Source organism: Penicillium verrucosum (genome assembly GCF_028828655.1).
Source record: "Penicillium verrucosum strain IBT 35672 chromosome Unknown utg000003l_segment0_segment0, whole genome shotgun sequence".
In the NCBI taxonomy this organism is placed as follows: domain Eukaryota; kingdom Fungi; phylum Ascomycota; class Eurotiomycetes; order Eurotiales; family Aspergillaceae; genus Penicillium; species Penicillium verrucosum.
Genome location: NW_026643212.1, coordinates 4,280,758 through 4,304,951, shown reverse-complemented (window position 1 = coordinate 4,304,951; position 24,194 = coordinate 4,280,758). Strand labels below are relative to the sequence as shown.

Sequence of the window (24,194 nt, the reverse complement as noted above, 5' to 3'; positions counted from 1 at the left end):
GTATAAAAAGAAAATAAATTAAAGATTATTAATATAATAAAGTCTAGATCGGATTCTATATAAAATAGGAAATTATAGATTAAATCTAGAAATATAAATTATATCTTTTATTTCTATTTATTATTTACTAAAAGCTAAAAGCTAAAATCTAAAATAACGCTAATATATAATCTTCCCGTTTATAATTCGAAAAGTAGAATAGAAAAAGAATCCGCTAGATCCTCTACTAAGTCTCTTAGAATAACGCTTAGTATTATAAGATCAAAGTATCTAATATATATATCTTAGATTACTACTAAAAGATTATACTTATTCTAGATTTAAATAATAAAATTATTATCTTTTATTTAAAAATATTATCTCGCTTTAGTATAAAATCGTTTCTACTACTCTTTTATTAAAGAAATAAAGAGGCGTAGGATAAGATTTAAGTATATTATATAGCGACTAGCGAGATAGCTATAATATTAAAATAAGTTATTAATAAATTATTATTAGGATATATAATTTCTAAGAACCTACCTTAGTTTTTATAGAATCCTTCCGGTCTTTATCTAAAAACTTATAATTAGACTTATATATTTTATAGATAGTATTAAAGTCTTTAGCTAAATTAATAACCCTCTTATTTATCTCCTAGAGATATACTATATCTTATATATAATATCTATTTATAGATAACTAGTACTAGACTATCTACTTTAGAATCGCGATTAATTCGATATAATCTCTCTATATTCTCTCTAATAGAGGTTTATATATCGATTTCTATTAATTATATTATTAGTATTTTTTAGAGTTAGCTTTATATAAGAAATACTAAATAGAAAATAGAACCGCGTTTATTCTAGGGGTAAAATAAATAATTATTAAGCGAAGATAGTTTATATACTACGTATTTTTTAAATAGATTCGATTTCTATAAATAGCGGGTATAGTAAAATCGATATTAAATATTAAGAATAGTTAGGAAATTAGGGTTCTCTACTATAAATATATCTATAGCTATATAGCCCTAATACTATAAAGATATAGTAAAATTAGATAAAGATTTAGAACTATTCTAATTATAGCTCTTTTATTATAAAGTACTACCGATATCTTCCCGATACTTTATAGCTATAATCTATTTCGGATATAGATATCCTTATAGGAGAAGGGGGAATAATTATAAAGGATAAAGGTCCTTTTAAAGATAAAATAGGAACTTAGGCGATATATATATTTATAGAAGTTTCTAATATATATATAAATCGTACGGGGTTCGTTACCTAATCGGTACCGAGCCTTAGTACGCACATTTCCTTTTAATCTTAGGTCCCCCCGGGACCCCCTGAATTCTAGCAAGAATTAGTCTTAGCACGTACAGCCCAATACACCTTTGTTCCTCCTCCCAAGCCAACGTATCTTACCCGGTTGACAGGCCTTACACCTGAAACAGTATATTCTTACAACTCTAGATTAAATAGTAAGCTAAGTATAAGAGACTATCTATTTCTTTTTTTTAAAAAAGACTTTACCCCTAGATTTCCTCCTTAGATTTTTTCTTTTTTTTCTACTTTTTTAGATATAGATAATAAGTATAATTTTTTTACCTCGCTTTCTTTTCTTAATCCTCGTTAAAATAAATTAATAAACTCTCGATTAACTTCGCGCTAAATTTACCTCTATAATCGATAATCTTTAGACTTAAATTTAGAATTAGATTTAGTTAATCTCTAATCTTTAAGCTACCGCTACCGCTTCTACTATAGCTTCTTTTTTATTAAAATATCTTAAGTCCTCTCTTTCTAATCTAGAGAAGTTTTCTAGTCTTATTATTAAGTATAATATATAAGATACTTCTATTTATATTAAGCTTATTATTAACGGACTTATTATAAAAGATTTAGTAGCTTAGTTTTATTATATTTATCTTAATCTCTTAAATTAAGTTTAAGCTATAATTCTCTTTTAGCTTTCTTTTATATAAGATTCTAATAACTATAATTATAATATAATCCTTAACTCTCTCTATTATATTTATAATAATCTAAATAAGATTTAAAAAGTAGAGGACTATCTTCTTTCGATTAAATAATCTCCTAATAAATCCCTCGCTATTTATATCGCTAAGTTTAAATAGATTCTTTATAAAGTAAAAGGATAAGATTAGCCCGATATTATAAAAATCTCTACTTTCTATAAAGATCTTTATAGCTTACTTCGGACCCGTCTTTCTTAATAATTAAATCTTTTATATACGTATACGGAATTTATTAGTATTATATAATAGCTTACTAGTTATACTATCCCTATAATTTCGAAGCTAACTTTAAATAATAACGATCGGATAGATCTTATAGTTCTTAAGTCTAATACTAAGTCTAAGGATATTAACGTAATCTTAGATAGTCTTTATAAATCGTGATTTAGGGACTAGATCGATTTTTATACCGGGGTTATATTACGACTAACGTCTTACGTTATCGTATATCGTTCTTATCTAATCTATAATTATATACTACTCCTTTATTTGTTTACTACTATACCTAATTAGGTAATAGCTTAATAGCTACTAAGCCTAATCGGGTAATAGCCTTTCTTTATCTTCTTTATTATTTGCTTTAGCGAGAAGGACGGGGTTTGCATTATTTATATAGATCTAGCATATATCTAGGGCCCTCTAGATCTTACTTCTTTTTCCTTCCTTTTCTCCCCACCTTTAGTATCTTGAATTAAATACTCTCTTGCTTTATCATCATCGATCATCGATTACTAAGCTTGTAGACTTGGTTCGTCATATAGATTATTAAAGAAGATAATAACTAAAAATAGATAATTAAAGAGAGTTTACCTTTATTTAAAGGACGATTTAAGATTCCGAATAAAGAAGATCTATATATAAGACTTCTTAATAATATATATCGATAACTATTAATTATATATCTTAAGATTAAAAAGCTAAAGAAGCTAGTTTTATTAAGATATTATTAATTAGAATAAACTAATAATATAAAGCGATATATAAAAAAACTACTTAGTTTATAAGCGAACGAAGGCCTAGCGAGATTATATATCTAGATTATTATATCTTTTATCTATTTCTAAAAGACCCTAATAGTATATTTTAATAGATTTCTACTTATTTCTAAAGGATTATTATAATTATAATACTATCTTTATAATTATTAATCGATTAAATAAGAGATTAATTTTTATTTCTTATTATAAAAATATTAATATTAAATAAATAGCTTAATTATTTATTAATAATATAATTCGGATTATAGATATTCTAGAGACTATTATATCTAATTAAAAAGAATAGTTTATTTCTAAATTCTAAACTAAATTCTATTAGATATTTAGAATTGAGAAAGACTACGGGCACACTTTTTTTGCTTGCGGCACACTTTCCACTAAACTACTTTAGGTATTTCTCCCGCTGGCCACAGTTTTTAACTACCTAGTGTTATTTATTATAGTATCGCCATGGTAAAAAACACAGCCCCTAAATCACCCCAGCCACATAGTACTTCCATAATCTGCTCTATAATCCGCTCTATACTCGGCCCCATATTAATTCCCTATAATGATGCTCCTATAATCATGCCTCCATTAAATCACATGATCTAGATAGGGCTAATTGTTAGAGTTAATCGAGCCTTAGCACCTATAATAATGCACCATAATAATGCACCCATTAAATCACGTGATCATAATACCTTTACATAGTACTAGGTATAGATCACGTGATTATAGTGCTAGGTATAGATCACGTGATTATAGCAGGCTAGGGTTAAGCGAGCCTTAGCACCCACAATAAAATCTCTGCATACTAATTGTCGTCCATTAATTCTGATCTCCTATAGTAAAAGCTTTATTATTATATTCTATTTTTCTCTCTATTTTAATTTAATGAAAACGTCAAATAAGGCTCGATTAACTCTAATAATTAGCCCTATCCAGATCATGTGATTTAATGGAGGCATGATTATAGGAGCATCATTATAGGGAATTAATATGGGGCCGAGTATAGAGCGGATCATGGAGCAGATCATAGAAGTACTATGTGGCTAGGGTGATTCAGGGGCTATGTTTTTTACTATGGCGATACCATAATAAATAACACTAGGTAGTTAAAAACTGTGGCCAGCGGGAGAAATACCCAAAGTAGTTTAGTGGAAAGTGTGCCGCAAGCAAAAAAAGTGTGCCCGTAGTCCTTCTCTTTAGAATTAAGAAAAAGTTATTAACTACTTATTATCTTAAGACTAATAAATAGAGTAAAATTACTAATTAGTATATAATCTAAAGATTATAACTATATATAAAATAGAACTAAAATAATTAATTAGAGATTCTATTAATAATAGATTTTATAATATTAATTTTTCTATAGGATATTATAAAATAATTATTATTTTTTATTAAATAAGATTATAAATTAATTATATCTTTTAATTAAAAAGATTAAGATAATTTAATAGATAATAAATAGGATATAATAAATATATTATTATAGCTCTAAGATATCTAGATAAAAATAAGAGATTAGATTATAAAGTCTTAATAGTAGATAATTTAATAAATAAATAAATATTAGAGAGAAGAGGATTTTAATATTAATAATTAGATTTTTATTATAATAAAGGATTAGTAGCTAGACTATCTAAATTAGAAGCTTTTTTATCTTACTAATAGATCCTATAAAATTATTAAAAAGATCGGAAACGCCTATAAGCTCGATCTTCTAGAATCTATTAAAGTTTATTTAATATTTAATCTTAATAAGCTTTAAAAAGTATTATTATTAAAATTATTATACGGATAATATCTAGATCTACTATTATTAATTAAGATCTTTAAAGAAGATAAATAGAAGGTAGATAAGATTATCGATTTATATCTCTATTACCGAAAGCTATAGTATCGAGTTTAATAGCTTAGTTATAATCTTAACTTATAATTATATCCTATAGGAAACTTTAAGTACGTACCTTAGAAGATTTAGGATTTCTATAATAATTACCCTCTAAAACCTAGGCCTCTAATACATTTATAAGCCTAGATAGACGTAGCTAAAGATAAAGTCTTTCTTAAAGATTATAGGGATAATAGCAAACCGCTATTTAGGGACTAAATATATTTTTAATTAGGGGTTATATAACGATATAGAGATTCTACTAGTTGACTCCGCCTATAGAGTTTTCTATCGACTAACTCCGCCTTTAGACTTATTAGTTGGTTCTACCGCGCTTATCCGCTTATAGGGATTTCTAGCAGAGGATTCCGCCTAGGTTCGATATTTACATTCCTCTAGTGTTTGCAGGACCCACCCCACAACGACATTAATGGTCCTGCCTATAGATTTTCTTTCTTCTTTTCTTTTTTCCCTTCTATACTTAATATTCTAGTTGAATGCACTCTTTTTGTTTAAAGAACTGGCTGGTAACATATATAACAATCTAGGAGGGATTCTACTAGTTAACTCCGCCTATAGAGATTTCTAGTAGAGGATTCCGCCTAGGTTCGATGTTTACATTCCTCTAGTGTTTATAGGACCCACTACCCCACAACATTAATAGTCCTGCCTATAGATTTCCTTTCTTCTTTTCTTTTTTCCTCTCTATACTTAATATTTCGTTTGAATACACTCTTTTCAATTTAAAGACCTGGCTGGTAACAGATATAACTAGGTACCTTCTGTCGAACGAAGGAACAGAGCAAGTGACTTGATACCAAGATCTTACTATATCGAGCAAGTGGTAAAATGAGTGTAATTCTTAGAAACCTCTAGATAAAAACTCTGACCTTAGTCAGACTTCTAGACCGCTCTTCTAATGTCTAGTAGAAGCATAGACCGCTTATCCTTTCTAACCGAGGTTAGAAACTAGGACTATAGACCGCTAATAGCTTACTAATAATAAGAAGTAGGTCCTACTTATATATAAAGAGAAAAACTAGTAATAATAGGACGGGTAAGGAGTTATTCTAGTCGATATACCCCCTTAGGAGCTACCTTCTAGTACTCTAAAGTTCTTTCTATTAAGTAATCTATTTATCGACTAGGTATTAGATATTAACTAGCCTAAGTACTTCGATAAATACTTCGTAAGCTTATTTTAGAAGGAGTTTTATAAAGCTATCTATCTATATATTAGTAGTAGCTACCTATTATATCGTAACGTATCCTTTATTAACTTCCTAATAAAGCTAATAATAATAAATATCGATATATTATAATTTAGTATAAAATTATAGCTACTTTTTAGTAAATAAATCTATAGTTTATTAGTTATCGTAATTAATTAAGAGTCTAATATTATAATTAAGACTAACTATATAAAGAAGCCTCTTCTACTATATAGCTATCTTATTAGCTTCTAAAATAGTAAGTAGCTTTATCTTTATAGTTAATATTATTATTATCTTCTACTTATTTATCTTCTAGTTAATAGTAGCTCTAAAAAGCTTATAAAAAAAGCCTTCTAAACTTTTCCGATTAATATAATTACTAAAAAAAGTATCGCTTAAAAAAGAGAGAGTAAACGCGGAATATATAAGATAGTATTCGAGAGTAAAAAACTAAGTATTATAAAGATACTAGATTAATCGATTTATTACTTCTCGATACTTAGGGCCTAGATTTATAAAAAACTTAGCTAAGTAGTTAGTTATTTTTATTATATCTAAATAAGTAATAATAATTAGATAGAGAGTAGAACCGAGCTTTTATTAATATTTATAGATCTATTTTTTATTTATTATTTTAATAAATTTTATTATTTTATTTACTAGAAATAAGGTTTTATATTTATAATTATAAGTAAGATTATAATATATTACTATAAAAGAGATATATAAATCTTAGTAAAGCTAGAGCTTATATTTAGTAGTATTTTAAAGAATCTTAATCTTAAAAAACTAAATAGCTTCTCTTATTTTTTAGAGCTTCTAGTAGTCTTTAAGATCTTATTTTAATTAAAAAGCTTATTAATATTTTATCTAATAGAAGATAATAATAATATTATTTATATAAAAAAAGATAATTATATCTTTATTTATAAATAAATAGAGGTCTTTAGATATAAAGATAAATCTAAGCTTTTTAAATATATATATAGCTTTTTATTACTATAGATATAGCGACTTCCTAAGTTTATAGAGTACTTTTTATAGTCTTTAGATATTATTTTTATTATAGAAGTCTTTAGATATCTAAATATAAATAATATTATTAAGATTACTATTTAGAAATATATTAATAATATTAAGCTATATTATATTAAGATTAAATATAGTAATAAATATAAATATAGCTCTTACTATTCGAGTAGTAAGCGTTACTACTCTTTTTTCTTTAGAGTTAATAATTTAAAAGTTATTTTTTATATAAATCTTAGCTTTTAGCTTAGTTAAGAAGCTATTATTATTAAATTTATAAATAAATATCTAGATTAAAGGAAGTATCTAAATATTTTTATTTTATAGATATAATTTTATTTTATATATTCCTCTTATCTTAATTATTCTAGCTTTAAGCTCTATTATAATAAAAAAGCCTTTAATAAGTAGGTAATTTAATATCTTCTTTTATATTTATAGCTCTAAAAGAAGATTATCCTAATATCTATTTAGCTATAAATAACTTACTAAAAAGCTAGTTATAAATACTATAAGTACTAGTTTAAATCTACTCTTAGAGCTATTATAAATAAAATAGCTTACTATATTTAAATCTTTATAAACTTATTTTTATTATCTATTTTAGAGTATATTAGATAGTATAATATCTCCTTAGATAAGTACTTTTAGTAGAGTAGTAGTTCCTAATATTTTAATTTTAGGGAAAATACTAAATATTTATAAAACTAGTAAATTATATTAGTCTAGTTATATTTAATAAAATAGTATTATATTTTAATTATCTTATCTTTATAAAATCTACTTTTATAGTTTTTTCGGAATAACTATAATAAAGAGCTTATTATCTAATATAATAAATATATAAGATATAGCTATTAATAATAAAGTAATTAAAGAAGCTTCTTTATTTTATAAAAATAGGATCTTAATTAATTATAGGCTTTATAAAGTACTCTCTAATAAAGAAATAGTATTTAGTAATAGCGAAGATATTATATAATAGTATTAAAGATCCTTCTCCTTTTATTTATCTTTAGTAGTATAATCTTACTCTTATTCTAGAAGATCTTAGGAAGTATAATCTTACTCTTTATCTTAAAGATTATTCTATATAATTAATATAATATTTATTTAGTAAATTATTTACTCTAACTTTATATTAAATTTATTTTTATTAATAATATTAGTTATCTATTTTTAATAAATCTTCGGTAGTTCTAAAGGATACTTTCTATAATTTAGATTTTTATCGAAAGTAGTATTATAAACGAACTTATAACTATTTATTTAAAGAAACTAGACTTTCTAGATATTATTTACTTAGTATCTAACTAAATAATCTATTTCTATATATCGATATATTTTATTTAATTATAAGATTCCCTAAATTCTTATATAAATATAATAATTATAAACTTATAAGTTTAAAAGATTAATAAGAATAAAAGTATCTATTCTCTAATAGTAAAATTCTTATTATAGAATAATCTACTTATCTAAATTAAGTTTTATTAGCGATTTATTAAATATATATATAATAGTCTAGACTATTTCTAGCTAAAATTCTTTAGAAAGCTATAAATCTTTAAAAAATACTTTTACTCTAGTAATAATTATCTCTTTAGATTATTTAGCGAAACTATTTTATTCCGAAATATTAATAATAAAATATTAGATAATTATCCTATTCTCTTATAGAAAATAGATAATATCTTTATCTATAGAGGCTTTATTATCTAATTAAAATATATAGATTAATAAGTTAAACTAGATCTATAGTTATAAAATAAATTAAGTAATTATTTCTTAATAACCGCTTTTTTACTTATAACTTTATATTTAGTAAAAGCGAATCTTATTAAAATAGAAGTAGGAGATCTATTTATTATTATTATAAACCTCTTATAGTATTATAAGATTAAAATATATTTAGCTAAATAGACCGAAATTAGTATTTTAAATATAATATAAGATTTACTATAATATCTAAGAGAGTTAGTAAGTCTTATAAAATTCTAGTTTATATTTTATAATTATAGATAGAATAATCTATACTCCTTTTACTATTTAAGTAAATTATTAAACTCGCTTATTATATATATAATTAAAATATTAATATTATTAAAAAGCTATTACTTTTAAAGTAAGTAGTAAAAAAAAATACTTAATATTAAATAATATAGTAGTAAATACTACTAAGAATATAAAATCTACTTAAGAAAGTATAAAAAAGTTACTAATCTCCTCTAAATAAAAGAAGATCCTTCTAATTATCTTATTAATAATAATAAGTTTATTAAAGTTAGCTTTATATTCTTTTTATTTTATAAATATAACTAAAATAAGATTATAATAAAAGCTAGATAAGAACTTTACTTTTAATAAAATAAGAGTTATAAGATTACCGGAATAGCTTATAATCCGAAATTAGATTTTACCTATTTTATAAAGTTTAATTATTATATTACTAATCTTTAGTAAGCTATTAAAAGATTTAAATTTAATAAAAAGACTCCTATTATTAGTAATATATTTATTAGTAGCTAAGTTAATTAACTAGCGATCTTTAATCGACGATCTTAGATTAATTAAGAAAGTAGTATTAACTAAAGAAAGGATATCTTATAAAGATAGTACTATAGGTAGTACTTATTAGGAAGATATAAATAAAAAAGATATAAGTTTCTTAATTTATTTTTTTATATTTAACTAAGAATTATTTAATATAATTAAAAAGGACCTTTTATTATCTTCTCTAATCTTTATATAATAAGACTAAGTAGTATCTTTTTTTTTAATAAGTTTTATAAGAAGTTCTTTAACTTTCTTTTTTACTTTTTTACTTAGTTTTTTTATATTAGCGGTTAATTTTTTAATAATAGCTAGATCTAATTTCTAGTTATTCGATTTTATTAATTTAATAAAATAAGGATATATAATAAAGAAATACTTTTCTTTATATATATATTATAACTATTTCTTTAAAGTCTTATTTAATAAAGAGGTTATCTAATTAGTAAAAGAAGTAGTTAGTTTTACTTCCTACTTATTATTAAGTATTATAAAAACTTCCTATAAGGCTTTACTCTTAGGTTTTTTTTTATTAAAAAATACTCGCTTAGAGTAGTAAGTATTAATAATACTTATAAAAATAGTCTATTATTTTATTATAAATATCTTAATATATTATTAGTAATAGAACTATAATTTATAAGATATTAATATTTATAGAAAGTTATAAATAGTATTTTTTTTAGACTTAATAAAGTCTATCTTCGCTACTTTATACTCTATATAGAGGTTTTTAATTTTTAATAATTATATATTAATATCTATATTTTTAATTAAGATAAAGAATAGCTTATTTTATTATCTCTTAATAAGTTATATTTATATTTTATTAATAAAAGAGAAGCGTTTTTAAAGTATTCGAAGAAGCTCTTTTATATCCCTTATATTAATTATTAAGCTTTATAACTCTAGAGAAAAGAGATATCTTATTCTCTTAAAGACTTTATTAAATAATATTTAAATAATTCGGTAATCTAATAAATCTTATTTATAATTATAGTAGTTAGTATTATAATCTATAAATACTTCGCTAAGTAGGCGATTATTTATAGGATCTTTAGTATATTTCTTATTAGTTTTAAGTAGTTATTTAGATTTTATTAGAGAGGAAATCTAGCTTTCCTTCGAAGTTAATAAATCTAGATATTATTATACTTCTAGGCTCTATCTAGAGTTCTTTATATCTAAGAACTAGATTCGCTACTAAAGTAAGGATCTAAGGATCGTCTTTTCTTTATAAATATTATAGTTAGTATCTAAGGAAGTAAGATTATTATAAAAGAGTAATATCTCGGCGTTATAATACTTATTCTTTATATTATTCGGAGGTAAGGAAGAGGTAGGAAGTAGATTAGATTATACTTCGTCTAGTATATTAACCTATTAACTTCTTACGTACTTCTTACTTAGGGGTATTAGGGGTTATTAGAGGCTTAGATAAGTAACTAAGTAGTAATCTTATAAAGAAGAGTTACTAGCTAACCGGGCTTATAACTATCGAACGAAGGAATAGAGTAAGTGACTTAATACCAAGATCTTACTATATCGAGTAAGTAGTAAAATGAGTATAATTCTTAGAAACCTCTAGATAAAAACTCTGACCTTAGTCAGACTTCCAGACCGCTCTTCTAATGTCTAGTAGAAGCACAGACCGCTTATCCTTTCTGACCGAGGTCAGAAACTAGGACTACAGACCGCTAATAGCTTGCTAACAACAAGAAGTGGGTCCTACTTATGTACAAAGAGAAAAACTAGTAATGACGGGACGGGCAAGGAGTCATTCTGGTCGATACCTTCTTTATTTTAGTATACTTAATATTCCTTACTAAAGTTTGGTTAAATAATATAGACTTCCTTTACACTATATATATCATCTTATATTTGTAACTGCTTCGAGGGTCGAGAAAAAGAGTGTTATACTAACGGGGTACCTAAGTACCTTTTGTATAGGTAAGTCATACAAAAGATACATAAAATTGCAAATCTGGTATCTGGTGGTGCGCACCAACAACCGTTCCGGTTGTTGGGCGCCTGGCACGGCTAGATCTTAGTTTTTTCTATTATTAATATACTTCTTTTTCTCTAAGTGATTTGCAACCGATTTGGAATTGATTCTTTTTCTTTTACAAATTCCACAATTGATTTGCAAGTGGGTTGTATTTATTTTCTTCCATTTATTTTCCTCCATAACCTCTCATATAGACCATGGAGCAGATTATGGAAGTATGTGGCTAAGGTGATTCAGGGGCTATGTTTTTTACAGTGGTGATACCATAATAAATAACACTTAAGCTGAAAATGACTGCCAAGATAGTACCTACGGGATAGACCAGTGCCAACAGTGGATCTGGCCATATAGGCCTACTGCCTTGGGCAGAACCAGACACCCAACAATACGTGAACTGGTGAATGATTTAATAAGTAAAAATTTATATGTGGAAAGTAAAAATGTAGGGGTTTGAATATCACAGACCTACCTATGTACTTGTAGGTAGATAGATGTGCACGGATGGATCCATCTGATGCTATTTCCTTCAATGGGGAACGTAATATCGAGACCAGGGTAGTCACTTGAAGAAACCGACCTGGTTGAGAGGCATATTGGTTCCAAGAGTTAGACTCTTATGATTCCTTTGCTGACATGATCTCAAGGATCAGGGGCGTATTCAACAACGTCTTTTTCGCTGCTTCGTCACCTGCAGCTGCTTTACTCAAACCCTGACCGGAGCCCAGAAACCTTTTGTTCCATCCCCATCCAGTGAGATATAACGCGACAAAGAAAGTCTGTGTGCCACCCTTCTGCTGAATGGATGGACGCTCCTCAATGTATTCAAGCTTGACATTTTTGCCCATAATTTTCTTAGCGAGAGCCTCCTTGGACCGTAACTCCCCTTTCTGATGCCCCAGGTTCTTGAGAATCGGCACCCATAAACCTGCTAGCCAATGCTCAGCTATTTCATAGCCGCACCCAGGATTGGATAGTATGACTGCTGCGACGTAGGCTTCGAAGACGTCGCCCTTTGTTTTGGTCCATCGCTTTGACGGGGTATTGTAGTTTGGCGGCACAGAAACCCTGCGGTCCAAACCAAAGCTTTCGGCGAAGCCCGAAAGTGTTTCATTCTTAACAAGGATCTCCCGAATCTGTGATATTCGACCTGCTGGTAAATCTGGAAATTTCTCCCAGACGAGTTTGGTTGCAATCAGCTCAATGTATGCATCCCCTAGAATTTCGAGTCGGTCGTAGGTCGTGTTGTTATTGTTGCTAAGAGCTGGATGGGTAAAGACAGCAAGTTCCAGCTTGTCATCCATGATCGGGGGGAGCCTAGGGTCACAAGATCCACCGACAAACTTGGAATTGTGAGCTGAGTGATGTGATGTTGGGACCTCACCAGCCGTGGAAGAATCTCTGGAAGGCAATTGATTCTTCGTCCCACGAAATGTGTCATCTAGCTTCAAAATTGCGGCCATAACCTCCGACTCAGCACCGATGAGATCGGGACCGGTTGAAATTTCTTGAACAAGGCGTTGCAGAAGAAGTAGACGAGAATTGTTGCTAGACTTGGCCAGGCTGCCGCTGTCACCAATAGAGAACTCAGTATCCGACGGCCGCCTTGATTGTTGAACCTTGTGCAAGCAGATGTTAGAAACTTAATTGAATCCACAGGAATTTACTCAGTAGGATGAGAACACAGTATTCACCTTGGGCCGTTTTTGTGAGTGTTGTGTGGCATCTGACCCAAAGACGGAGGATGGTCTTTTCAGATCTACCATTGGCCTTTTTAACCCTGCTGAATCTGCTATCTCCTTGTCTTGAGGCATATCAATTGTTGTAGCGACTGTTCACTCTCAGTGCGGTTTTGCTTGCGCACTTTTTTTTCTCTTCTCTCTTCTTTTTGCTCTTCCCCGAGGTAAAATACAAGCATGGATGATATGTAGGCGGTATACTCCGGGAGGTCACATGACCACGGGGCAAACTTCAGTTCGTTGGATAACATCTGTCTATCAACCAAGCTGCTGTGCACAGCTGCTTCACCCATTTCTATTTGCATATGATTGTTCTGAACCTCTGAGAAAGGAAAATGGCGTCAAATCGGATCTTGGATCTAGTCAAGGTTCAACCGCCCTTTTCATTCCACTGTGGTGGCATTCACTAATTAACAATTCTCTAGACCCAATGCCGCATATTTTCTCTCAATTTCAATCCACAACGACTTCGACTTGGAAACAAGGTCTTGAGACAGCGCTTGCGTGGGCCAGCGCTTGCAGCCTGGTATCCAAAGCAAACCGTGTCTTTCCAAGATTTACAAAACACTTATAAGCCTCTTGGATTGACCACATTTGACGAAGCCGAAGATGACAGAGAAGAAGCCATTCAGATGTAAGAATTATTCTCCGACAACGCATACGCTCACTAACCACCTGATTCATAGTGCCAAATTACGGGGAAAGGGCCGGCCGAAGAAGAAACGAACTGCTGCAGGTAATCTCATCCACTTAATGGTTTCCTAGTGGGATCAAAATCTAAAACTTAAACAGAATCGAGATCCGCAAAGAAGAAGAAATAGACCACCTGTCTAAACCTTCTAGGGTTTACCGAGCTCAACATTGCACCACTCACATCAACACCGGCACATTTTCTATATCTGGACTATCTCCCTATGATTTGGCCGGGCTATAGAAACACTACCCTGCAAAGCTGTTTAACTCCTTTGCCTCAGGTGCAAATTGTGTCGGGATTTTATTTGTTATCTTCGCCTATAGTCTCGTCGGACATGGCTTGTTTTGTTTTATATTTTGTACAATAATATTTTGGGGTTCTCATGCCAGTAGTTCATTGGAACCATACTCAAAGTTCTATGCAAAGAGTTGAGAGTTTTGATCAAATACATATAGAACAACATGAATTAATCGGTAATTGCATAACAAATGAGAAGACCCTACAAGCGTAGGAAGGGTTTTAAGCTCTGCAGGTTGCTTGCATCTATTTTACGTAGGGGACGCTAGTGTGGCAAAACATAGGCGGTAAGGCATTGTAGCTGGACGCACGTGATGACAATTGAGATCCAATATATTCTGTTTTTAACCTTGTCTCTCCCACTCCATCATCTTTCGCTAAATCTATCCTTGCATAACACTTGCACTTCAACCAGACTGTCAGTGCCATATCTCTTTTCATTTCCGCAATATTCTCCACCTGGCACCGCATTCATTGAGCGGCTACCAAACCTTCCAGCGACCATGAAATTGAGCAAGAACCAGCTCAGAAGAGCCAAGAAAAAAGCCCAGAAAGCCGAGGTAAGGCAGATATATTCCTCAAAGTATCTTAGCCATAACCGACCCAAATCTGACAATACTGTCTAGACTACGAGCCTTCCCATTGACAGTACCTTATCACGGGAGCTGTCACCACCTCCGGCAGTGGCTCAGGATGCACCAACTGATACCAACACCGATCTGCTCACCGAACCAAACGATCCGCTATGGGAAATGTACAAAAGCGTCGCCGGAAGATTCGACGAGACAGTGAACGAAAATTTATTGACGAAGGAGACTGATAAACCCGAGGTCTTCTTTGACGATGGTGATGAAATACCCGACGAAGAGCAAGAGAGCGAGCACAAGATTTCAAAAAAGAAGCGGAAAGAAATGAACAAGCTATCCGTTGCTGAACTCAAAGCAATGGTGCGAAAGCCTGAAATCGTTGAATGGACAGATACATCCGCCCCTGATCCTCGACTTCTCGTTCACATTAAAGCCCATCGCAATGTTGTCCCGGTTCCCTCTCACTGGTCGCTCAAACGAGAGTATCTCTCATCCAAACGGGGAGTGGAGAAGGCGCCGTTTGCTCTCCCGAAATTTATACAGGAGACCGGAATATCTGAAATGCGCGATGCTGCTTTAGAGAAGCAGGAACAGTCAAGTTTGAAACAGAAGCAACGGGAAAGAGTGCAGCCAAAGATGGGCAAGCTGGACATTGATTACCAGAAGCTTTACGAAGCATTTTTCCGTTTCCAAACCAAGCCAGAGCTGACTCGTTACGGTGAGATATACTATGAGGGCAAAGAGTACGAGACCAATCTCAAGCATCTCCGACCCGGCGAACTGAGCGATGAGCTAAGGGACGCTCTTGGTATGGCCCCAGGAGCCCCTCCCCCGTGGCTCGTCACCCAGCAGCGACATGGTCCTCCATCCTCCTACCCCGCGCTCAAGATTCCCGGCCTCAATGCGCCGCCTCCCCCGGCGCGTCGTGGGGCTACCACCCCGGAGGTTATGGAAAGCCACCTGTCGATGAAAACAACCGCCCATTATTCGGAGGTGATATCTTCGGCGTTTTACAGCCTCAACAGCATGCCCAACAAGGAGAGCCGATCGAAAAGGATCTTTGGGGAGAATTGCATGAACCAGAAGAGTCAGAAGAGGAGAGTGAAGCAGAGGACGAGGAGGATGAAGATGCAGAGGAAAGCGATGAAGATGGTATGGGTGCAGGTGCTCATTCTCCTAGTGGCATGGAAACCCCAAGTGGAATAGATTCAGCAGTACCATCTGAATTTGTTGGCGCTGAGAATGTTTCTGGGGAGTTTGACGTGCGCAAACACCATCGTGGTACTGACACAGAGGACTCCGTTCACCCTCGGAGTGCTTATCAAGTCATTCCCGAGAGGCAAACAAACGTGGAAGGCTTTTTCGGGGGTGATAGGGCCTACGACCTTGGCGGATCAACAGGCAAGCCTCCTGTTCTCGGCGCAGAGGACCAAACCCGCAAACGCAAGAAGCCTGGGGATGTTGAAGTGTCTGTCAACTTGGATGCAATTCAATCTGGCGATGGCCTCAGCAAAGAGAGCCTCCAGAGCATGTACGAGTCACAGAGACAGCAGCAGAATCCACCGAACTGGGGTTTCCAGGAAGACCTGAGTGATATGATTGCTCAGGAGCACCGCAAGAGATTCCGGAAGGAGGAGGAGAGACGAGGGAAGCATTAAAATATGCTTCTTTCGGTGTATTTCTTATTTTCTTTCTCTTGAGTTCCCTGGGGCGTGCTTCTTTCATGATGAGCATTGGAGTTTGGCTGCTTTGGTGTACACTTTGGGTTGCAAGAAACCCTCTGGCCTGTAATGTACGGTTAGTTCTGAATCGAGGTTCTTATTGAATAATCGATGAGACTCCAAGGGTTGTACTCCGTAGATTTTTCTGTCTAGATGCCCCAAGTACATAATGTATGTACGTACACATACATTGAGGCCCACAGTCACGGGAATTGATTCCAAAAAGGGTTTAGCTCGTTTATCTCATCTATCATTCCTTCCAAGGTTGTACTTTTGATCTACTTTCACCCTCTCTCTCCCCAGGAGACGGAGAAGTAGCACTGGGTAATTGTGTGCTCTTGTGCTTCACCGTCTATTCTCACCCCGGAGTACTCTGCACTTGATCTTACCTCCTCTAATATCCATATTCTCTGTGCTAGACATGGACTGGGATCGCAGAAGGTTTGTAGGAGCACGAAAACGTTTGAAAGGAAGCAAATTTTCTAAGTATTTCCCTAGATTCGATGAGCGAAGAGGTGGTGAAAGTTATCGTCCCGCCGAAAGAAACGGTCGTTCCCCTTCTCGGGGGTATGAAATTCGTCACCGACGTTCGCCACCACGAACCCGAAGCCCTCCTCGACCACGAGCGGACACTTGGGTACCGTCATCAAATAGAGGGTATGGACGCTTACGAAGTCGGTCACCACCACCATACCGGCGCCGCTCACGTACTCCTCCGGGGAGAAACTTCGGTCCACCTCCCTATGAAAGACGACGATCCCCTCCAAGAAGGTTCTCGCCTAGAAGAGATGAAAGGGTTAGATCACCGCCCCAAAAATGGCGCTCGAAATCGCCCTACAGTGATGGCAGATCACACAACGTCTCCCGCGCTCGCAACAGCCCAAAACGAATACGCGATACAACTCCTGGCAGCCAAGTCTTCCGACCCACGAGACGAGACGGCCCTGCCGTCTTGAATATCGACAAACACCCTAGAGCTTCCTCGCCGAGGGCACAGCCAGATGCCTTGTTGCCACAAAGTCCAATTCATGTCCCGCATCGAGACCACCCTCGTGATGCGATGAAACGAGATCGGACTTTGTCGGCATCAAGACATGTTTCACCTGCACCGTCACCGCCCGCCCTGATATCTCGACGTTCTTCGCCGACTACAGAAAAGCCTGTTGTAGCTTCCAACAGAGCTCGTAGTCGGTCGCCGATTCGCTCTCCGGTACTCTTCCAGCAGTCGTCGAACCCCTCAGGTCGATCTCCGTACCGGGATCAGATCTACGATGCGGAGCCGCCCCCTTACCCACAACAACAGCCAGATCTTGAGAATCGAGTATCGGTTGGCAATCATTCGCCTTTTTCGATCCCAGGGAAAACACATTTGGAACCCCAGACAAGCGGGACCAGGGTTGGTGGCAACATCCCTACTCAACCGAAAAACCACGGTGCAAGCCCACTTCCGCAACCACCATCGGGACCTTATCAGGGACCAAGGCCGCCATCTCATCAGCATCGTGGTCCTCCGCATGTCTCTTTACTCTCAGCGCCGACTCGTCCTCGCCGCGGACCTGGCCCACGTGAAGCTTGGACGGGATCTCCGCCGGTACGTCGTGGGACCGTTGCGCCTTCGCAAGTCCCACCAGCAGGTCCTCGCGCTTCTTTTTCATCTCCCGTACCAGGTGGCAGTTACCGACACCCAGCTTCTCGGCAACCCAGCATTCCATCTGTAAATCAGCCATTGACTCAGAGGGGGATCAACCACCTTGCAGGCCTATGTACTATCTTACCGGAAGGTCGAAGCCTTCCGTCGCTTCTAGATCCTGCTGTGGAGAAGCGGTTGGCTCAGCTTGATGTTGACAAAGAAAAACTCCTTGAACAGATCGCCGAGACGCAGAGGTCCAAGCGAGCGGAACTTCGAGACTGGGATCGACTCGATCGCGAAAGCTCAATCTGCGCACTTAAGAGCGAGCTAGCTGAGGGCCATCTCCAGCGAATGGCCGATGAGAGCATTGGGGGTGGGAACTTGTTCTAGCGAGGAAGATATCCATGTTTGTCCTACAATGGGAATTCATCTCGGCGTTTTATTTGGTCATGTGTCTGGTTGAGATCTAGGTAGCGAGTATGATTGTTTTTTCTTCCCCAAGGTTGTATCAATATGATGACTTGACGATATTATGCAAGGTGCCTACCTCTTAACTAACTAGGTAGTGTACTCTATAACTAGTTAGGGTACAATAATACTCAACTTCCAGTATAAAGTACATGTATTTTCAGCAGTAAAATCCCTGTATTTGCAAAAAAAGAAAAAGAAATTTGTACATTTGGGAGTAAACATTCTCTCCTCACCATTAGTCAATACTAATACAATACATCCATGGATCCTCTGTCAGGTATTATTTGTACGGTACATACATATCATAAATACATGTATTCATATGTACTATGATGTACTCCCCGTACCTGATCTGCAAGTAATTTAAGTTCCCCTTCCATTTTCTTGCCTTCGTGTCAACAACTCAGCTATTTTGGTGGAAACTCCTACCAATTCTCAAAGTCGTCTCCTCCCCTCCCCTTCATTTCTCTCTCTTCCTCTCTCTCTCTCTCTCTCTCTCCCCCTTTCTCCTAGCTTAGGTCACTATTCATATTGCTTACTGAGATCCTTCTCCGGCATAATGAATCTCTTCAGATTATTAGGTATGACATAACACCAATGGAACCCAATGCGATATACTAACGCTCAATCGCAGCCGACTTCTCCCATCTTGCGTCGATCTTCATGCTTCTGCAGAAGATGAAGACGTCAAGCGTACGTTCTCCTGTCCATAAAGCCACATAGGTCTTCCAATTAATAGCGGATCGCAGAGTTGTTCCGGGCTGTCGTTCAAATCGCAGGTGTTATACCTTCTCGTCTTTGTCACTCGGTATCTCGGTAAGCCTCAACGTTACTGTCGGCATTATGTTCATCGCAATCGCTCATGCGACTTCTAGATCTTTTCTGGACCTTCACCGACTCCCTGTACCTCACTACGTTCAAGCTTCTGTTTATCGGTTCCTCGGCCTACGTCATCTACCTCATGCTCAACGACTACAAACCTACGCATGATCCCAACATCGATACTTTCAAGGTTCAATACCTCCTCGGAATTAGCGCGGTCCTCGCGATTCTCTTTCCACGCGATTATCGTATCTCCGAGGTTGGCTGCATCCTATCTATGGTGCGGAAAACAACCGGACTAACTTCATATAGATACTCTGGACTTTTTCCATCTGGTTGGAGTCGGTTGCCATATTGCCACAACTATTCATGCTGCAACGAACCGGTGAAGCAGACACCATCACTACCCACTATCTGTTCGCTTTGGGACTCTATAGGGCACTCTACATCCCGAACTGGGTCTTCCGCTATTTCACCGAAGCCTCCTTCCAACGTTCCTTCCAACCTGTGACCATTATCGCCGGCATCATTCAAACGTTGCTTTACTCCGATTTCTTTTACATTTATTACAACAAGTAAGCCCGATTGGCTCCCCTCCCCTGTATGGTGTGGACACTGACTTGCGCGCCTTTTTTCTCCCCAGGGTTTTGAAGGGCAAGAAGTTCTCGCTTCCTGTTTAGAATCCTTTCCTTTTTTTTGAATCAGTTGAGGAATTGATGATATCTTCATTCTTCTCAAGGTTCCGAGATGGAATTTTGAATACGGATCCACTCGTTCCTTTTTATATTTTGCCTGGAACACTGTGATCGCCTTTCTCACAGGCACCGAGTGCCTAACCCGTGCAACACCCCCTCCAGCCCCGACACTGGGAGTTGCTATGAATTAATGTTTTCATGTCGCCAGTCTGTACGCATTTAGGAATGGTCACATGAGGCTTAAATAAACCCGGGATTGACTACCAAATGTCGCATATCGAATACGATCATGGACTATGTGCATATCTGATTGTTGTATTCTATGTTGCTGAGCAGAGAAGGGAAATTCTCTTGTTAAAACTTCTGTACTTTTGGGTCATTGGGCTACCACTCAAATGTAGCCTATGTTGTATAATGCAAGATTCAAGATTCAATTATTCAATTATTGAGAGTATTCAGAGTATTCTTTGTTTTTGTTTTGTTTTTGTTTTGTTTTTTCCATATTTTCCCCCATTTTTATTCGAATGACTCGCCTTCCATTCACCGTTGGGATGATCCCTTGTCTTTTTAGTACACTCAAAGCCCCGTACCGGATCGGAATCGACCTCGCCCTGTTTGTGTATGCCACCATTCAGACTTGTGGTTGACAAGGAAGCATAAGACGATCTAGAGGCTCCTAGCAAGGTATACTTTTGAGGAGCACACAATTAGTGCGCTCCGATAATATCAAAAAGCAACATCCACACGAGTCGACCAGAAAATATAATCAAAACTCTCGTTGAGGAGCAGTCCCATGCGTCGGGACATATCCCGTTGTATAGCTCAATTGGGATGGAGGGATAGATAAATCGGTGGAGAAAGGATCCAAGGTGCCAGCAATTGAGTGTGAAAGATTGCCCATGGGACCTTGGAACGACCGAACTCCGTTACCTAGATTCGAGCGACCTTGCACATTTTGATGACCATCCATCCACCCACCGTGACCGTGTAGATGACCAAAATAATCTGCTTGCGTCCTGTCAAGGGGGATTTGACCAGCAAACGTCGACTCTCGTCGCGAAATTGGCGGCGACGGCAGTTTGGGGGATCGAGAGATCATCTCCAGTCTAGGGGAGCTTCTTCGCGAATTGGGCGGCGTCAGACGTGATCCCCCACGGCGCACCTGGCAGGTTGGACAGATCTTGACGAAGCGGGAGATCAGTTCCTTGGGAACCCTAATGATGTGGTCAGTTGGCTGTGGATCAGTGCATTTTCACATACATACATACATATATATATATATATGTATGTATATAACAGGCTTGGATTTACCCACCATGAATAGATCCGCCGGACCTGAGCAGATGTCTTGTCTCGGCCACCATGCTGGCATTGCTGATGGGCCTTGGTGAGGATTTTGAACAACTTTTCCCGAATTGCAACCGGCTTTCCCTCGTGACAGATCATCTTTCTATGCTTTATGTCGCAACGAAGCACTCCATCAGCATTGGTTGATCATGTCCGTTGGGACAAGCGAGACTTACATCCGATCCCACAGCTTGGAGCTTGAACATCTTTTTAACCCAAAACCTGTTTTATTCTTAGCAAGCGTACGCAATTGATTAAATCAATGAAATTCATACCGAAATTGAGCTGACTCCACTGCCGTGTCTTTGGGGTCAATCAACACAGTTCTGATGTTACGTGCTCTCTTAGCATATATCAACGCTTTATCTTGCTTTTTGATGGACAGATCCTCAACGTAGCTAGAATGACAAGAGATCAGTCTTTAAGTCTAGCATAGAATGTCACGGATCACTCACTTTTGCATCAGTTGATCAAACTCCTTTACATCAGGGAAGCCGCTAAGTGCAGGCACTACAGCCTCCGACAACAATGTAGCCTCGTTGTGAGACTCCTGGCTTTCAATCTCTGTTTCACCCAGCGGGTCGCGGGGTAGATACCTTGGCCCCTGAAGGTAGCGCGATTGGGACATGAACTGTGGGGGATGGTGTAGCCTAGGGTCATCCGGTGTGGTCATCGATGGAATCGAATGTTCCGACGTGTATTGCAAATGCTGCAACCCCGGAGACAGACTCGACTGTGGGCCATAGGGCTGCCCAAACTGAGACCCGTATGGGTTGAAGGAATGCTGAGGAAAATGATATGAACCAGATCCATGTGTGTTGAAATCATGGCTCTCTTGCTTGAAGTCATGACTCTCCGGTTGACCGTACGAGCCAGGCACTGCCATTTGGTGATTCATGAGATATGGATCATTCCCTTCGTTGCGCCTTGCGAAGCTGCTCATAATTGATGCTTCGTTTGAGTTGGAATGTCACTTGATTATTGTTCACCTCAGGTCAATCTGCTTCAAACAGACAGAAGAAGAAGATAAAAAAGATGTATTGGGGAAAAAAAGAAGAAGAAGAAAAAAAAAAAGAAAGGCCAGTATACAGCGAGTCTCCGAGGGTGATGATAATAATGATAGTGAAACGAAGACTGGACTAACTCGTTTGCATGTAATCGAGGAAGAATTGCCACAGTACCCTGGTACACCACAGCAAGTATCACAAACAGAATTGAACTGTGTCTACAAAGACCACAGTACTGAGGGTGGGATATAGAAGGGGGACAAAGAGGAATAATTCACAGAAAGGCCATCTAGAAACGGGGTAACAATTCTATTAAAAAGATCCCACTGGAACAAACAGTGCAGGACTGACATGGCTGATGCCCAAGATGAAGTGCACGAGACCATGTCGCGACAGAGATAGCGGACAGAAACAACAGAGGGCATCCCTGGACGAGGAACAGCAAATATTCCACGGAGAAAAAAGAAATGATGGAGCTAGGCGAGTCGAACAGAGCTCTGTAAGGTACGGAAGCATAGGTATTACCAAAGCTTGCAGGGAAGATAGCGACATGGGTCTAACGAAAAAAAAAAAAAAAAAAAAAGGAAAAAAAAGAAAGGAAAAGCAGAGAGAAAGGACTGGGGTTCGTGGTCAATTCTTTCCGACTCGCCGAAGGTATCGAAAAGTGGAAGCGGGCTGATACGACAGCGCACAGAAGCAATGGTGATACGGAATCCTGCCTTTCGATGCCCTGAGGTTCAATCAGCGCCACCATTTGCCTCAAGAAGCCACGTTGAGGGTATGAGAGTGGACAGGCTATTCGAGGCACCCTATCGGAGAGCGGAGACCAGTTGGCTCTTCTGATTTGACCGCAGTACAGCAATACAGCGGGGGGAGGGTGAAATCATCTCCCCGAATTTTCCTATACTTAGAATTGCGGAACAACCCTACTCCCGTATAGGATCTTCTTCCCGACTCGAATCAGGGAAAGGTAGGTGGGGAGAACTCTTTGTCTGCATGTTTGCTTCATCAAACAAAGTCGGCAGGAGATCCCCCCGGGGCAAAAGAAGAAGAAGAAAAGAAAAAAAAGGGATTTGTCCATGCAAGTAGCCGTGCAAATTGGTAAGGAACATGGATTGGGAATCGCCTCTAGGAAGTTCTGCATCCTTCGAGCTTCTCCCCGTTAGGTTCATCCGATGAGAAGAGGGGGACAGAAAGAGAGGGGAAGAGAAGAGGGAGAGAGCAGAGACTCGTAGAGTGTACATCGATATACATCGATGTACATCGATGTACGAACAACTGCTGGGCAATTGAAGATGCATTTCCTCGAGATTTGAAGTCTTTCTAGGGATCATCCCTGTCATGTCAATTTTGTACTGTTTTGTCTAGACCATGTTGTCCCACCGGGATTGTGTTTTTTTTTATTATTATTGAATTTGATCAAAATATGCAAGTGAGCATCCGAGAAGATGTTTGATTTGACGTGGCATTTAAAGCCAAG

At 36.0% G+C, this 24,194-nt stretch overlaps 7 protein-coding genes across 7 annotated transcripts; 4 read left to right on the top strand and 3 right to left on the bottom strand.

The window, feature by feature from the left end:
* Positions 1 to 12,321: 12,321 nt before the first annotated feature.
* Positions 12,322 to 13,470, bottom strand: N7516_009235 (ribonuclease III; the record flags this gene model as incomplete). The annotated part of the gene is made up of 2 exons (XM_057221954.1): positions 12,322 to 13,323; positions 13,399 to 13,470. 2 exons carry the CDS (start codon positions 13,468 to 13,470, stop codon positions 12,322 to 12,324), a joined length of 1,074 nt encoding a protein of 357 aa, XP_057072226.1.
* Positions 13,471 to 13,778: 308 nt separating this feature from the next.
* On the top strand, positions 13,779 to 14,264 carry N7516_009234 (mitochondrial 37S ribosomal protein mS33; the record flags this gene model as incomplete). Its single annotated transcript, XM_057221953.1, has 4 exons — positions 13,779 to 13,811; positions 13,869 to 14,077; positions 14,130 to 14,179; positions 14,236 to 14,264. 4 exons carry the CDS (start codon positions 13,779 to 13,781, stop codon positions 14,262 to 14,264), a joined length of 321 nt encoding a protein of 106 aa, XP_057072225.1.
* Positions 14,265 to 14,937: 673 nt separating this feature from the next.
* On the top strand, positions 14,938 to 16,679 carry N7516_009233 (U2 snRNP complex subunit CUS1; the record flags this gene model as incomplete). Its single annotated transcript, XM_057221952.1, has 3 exons — positions 14,938 to 14,994; positions 15,061 to 15,966; positions 16,038 to 16,679. 3 exons carry the CDS (start codon positions 14,938 to 14,940, stop codon positions 16,677 to 16,679), a joined length of 1,605 nt encoding a protein of 534 aa, XP_057072224.1.
* A 566-nt stretch (positions 16,680 to 17,245) lies between these two features.
* N7516_009232 (uncharacterized protein) lies at positions 17,246 to 17,698 on the top strand (the record flags this gene model as incomplete). Its single annotated transcript, XM_057221951.1, has 1 exon — positions 17,246 to 17,698. One exon carries the CDS (start codon positions 17,246 to 17,248, stop codon positions 17,696 to 17,698), a length of 453 nt encoding a protein of 150 aa, XP_057072223.1.
* Positions 17,699 to 18,154: 456 nt separating this feature from the next.
* On the bottom strand, positions 18,155 to 18,469 carry N7516_009231 (uncharacterized protein; the record flags this gene model as incomplete). The annotated part of the gene is made up of 1 exon (XM_057221950.1): positions 18,155 to 18,469. The coding sequence occupies one exon, from the start codon at positions 18,467 to 18,469 to the stop codon at positions 18,155 to 18,157; it is 315 nt and encodes a 104-aa protein (XP_057072222.1).
* A 933-nt stretch (positions 18,470 to 19,402) lies between these two features.
* Positions 19,403 to 20,345, top strand: N7516_009230 (uncharacterized protein; the record flags this gene model as incomplete). The annotated part of the gene is made up of 6 exons (XM_057221949.1): positions 19,403 to 19,424; positions 19,478 to 19,536; positions 19,593 to 19,659; positions 19,719 to 19,924; positions 19,978 to 20,240; positions 20,309 to 20,345. 6 exons carry the CDS (start codon positions 19,403 to 19,405, stop codon positions 20,343 to 20,345), a joined length of 654 nt encoding a protein of 217 aa, XP_057072221.1.
* Positions 20,346 to 21,126: 781 nt separating this feature from the next.
* Positions 21,127 to 22,650, bottom strand: N7516_009229 (integrase zinc binding domain-containing protein; the record flags this gene model as incomplete). The annotated part of the gene is made up of 5 exons (XM_057221948.1): positions 21,127 to 21,574; positions 21,676 to 21,815; positions 21,884 to 21,929; positions 21,983 to 22,105; positions 22,163 to 22,650. 5 exons carry the CDS (start codon positions 22,648 to 22,650, stop codon positions 21,127 to 21,129), a joined length of 1,245 nt encoding a protein of 414 aa, XP_057072220.1.
* Between the last annotated feature and the right edge of the window lie 1,544 nt (positions 22,651 to 24,194).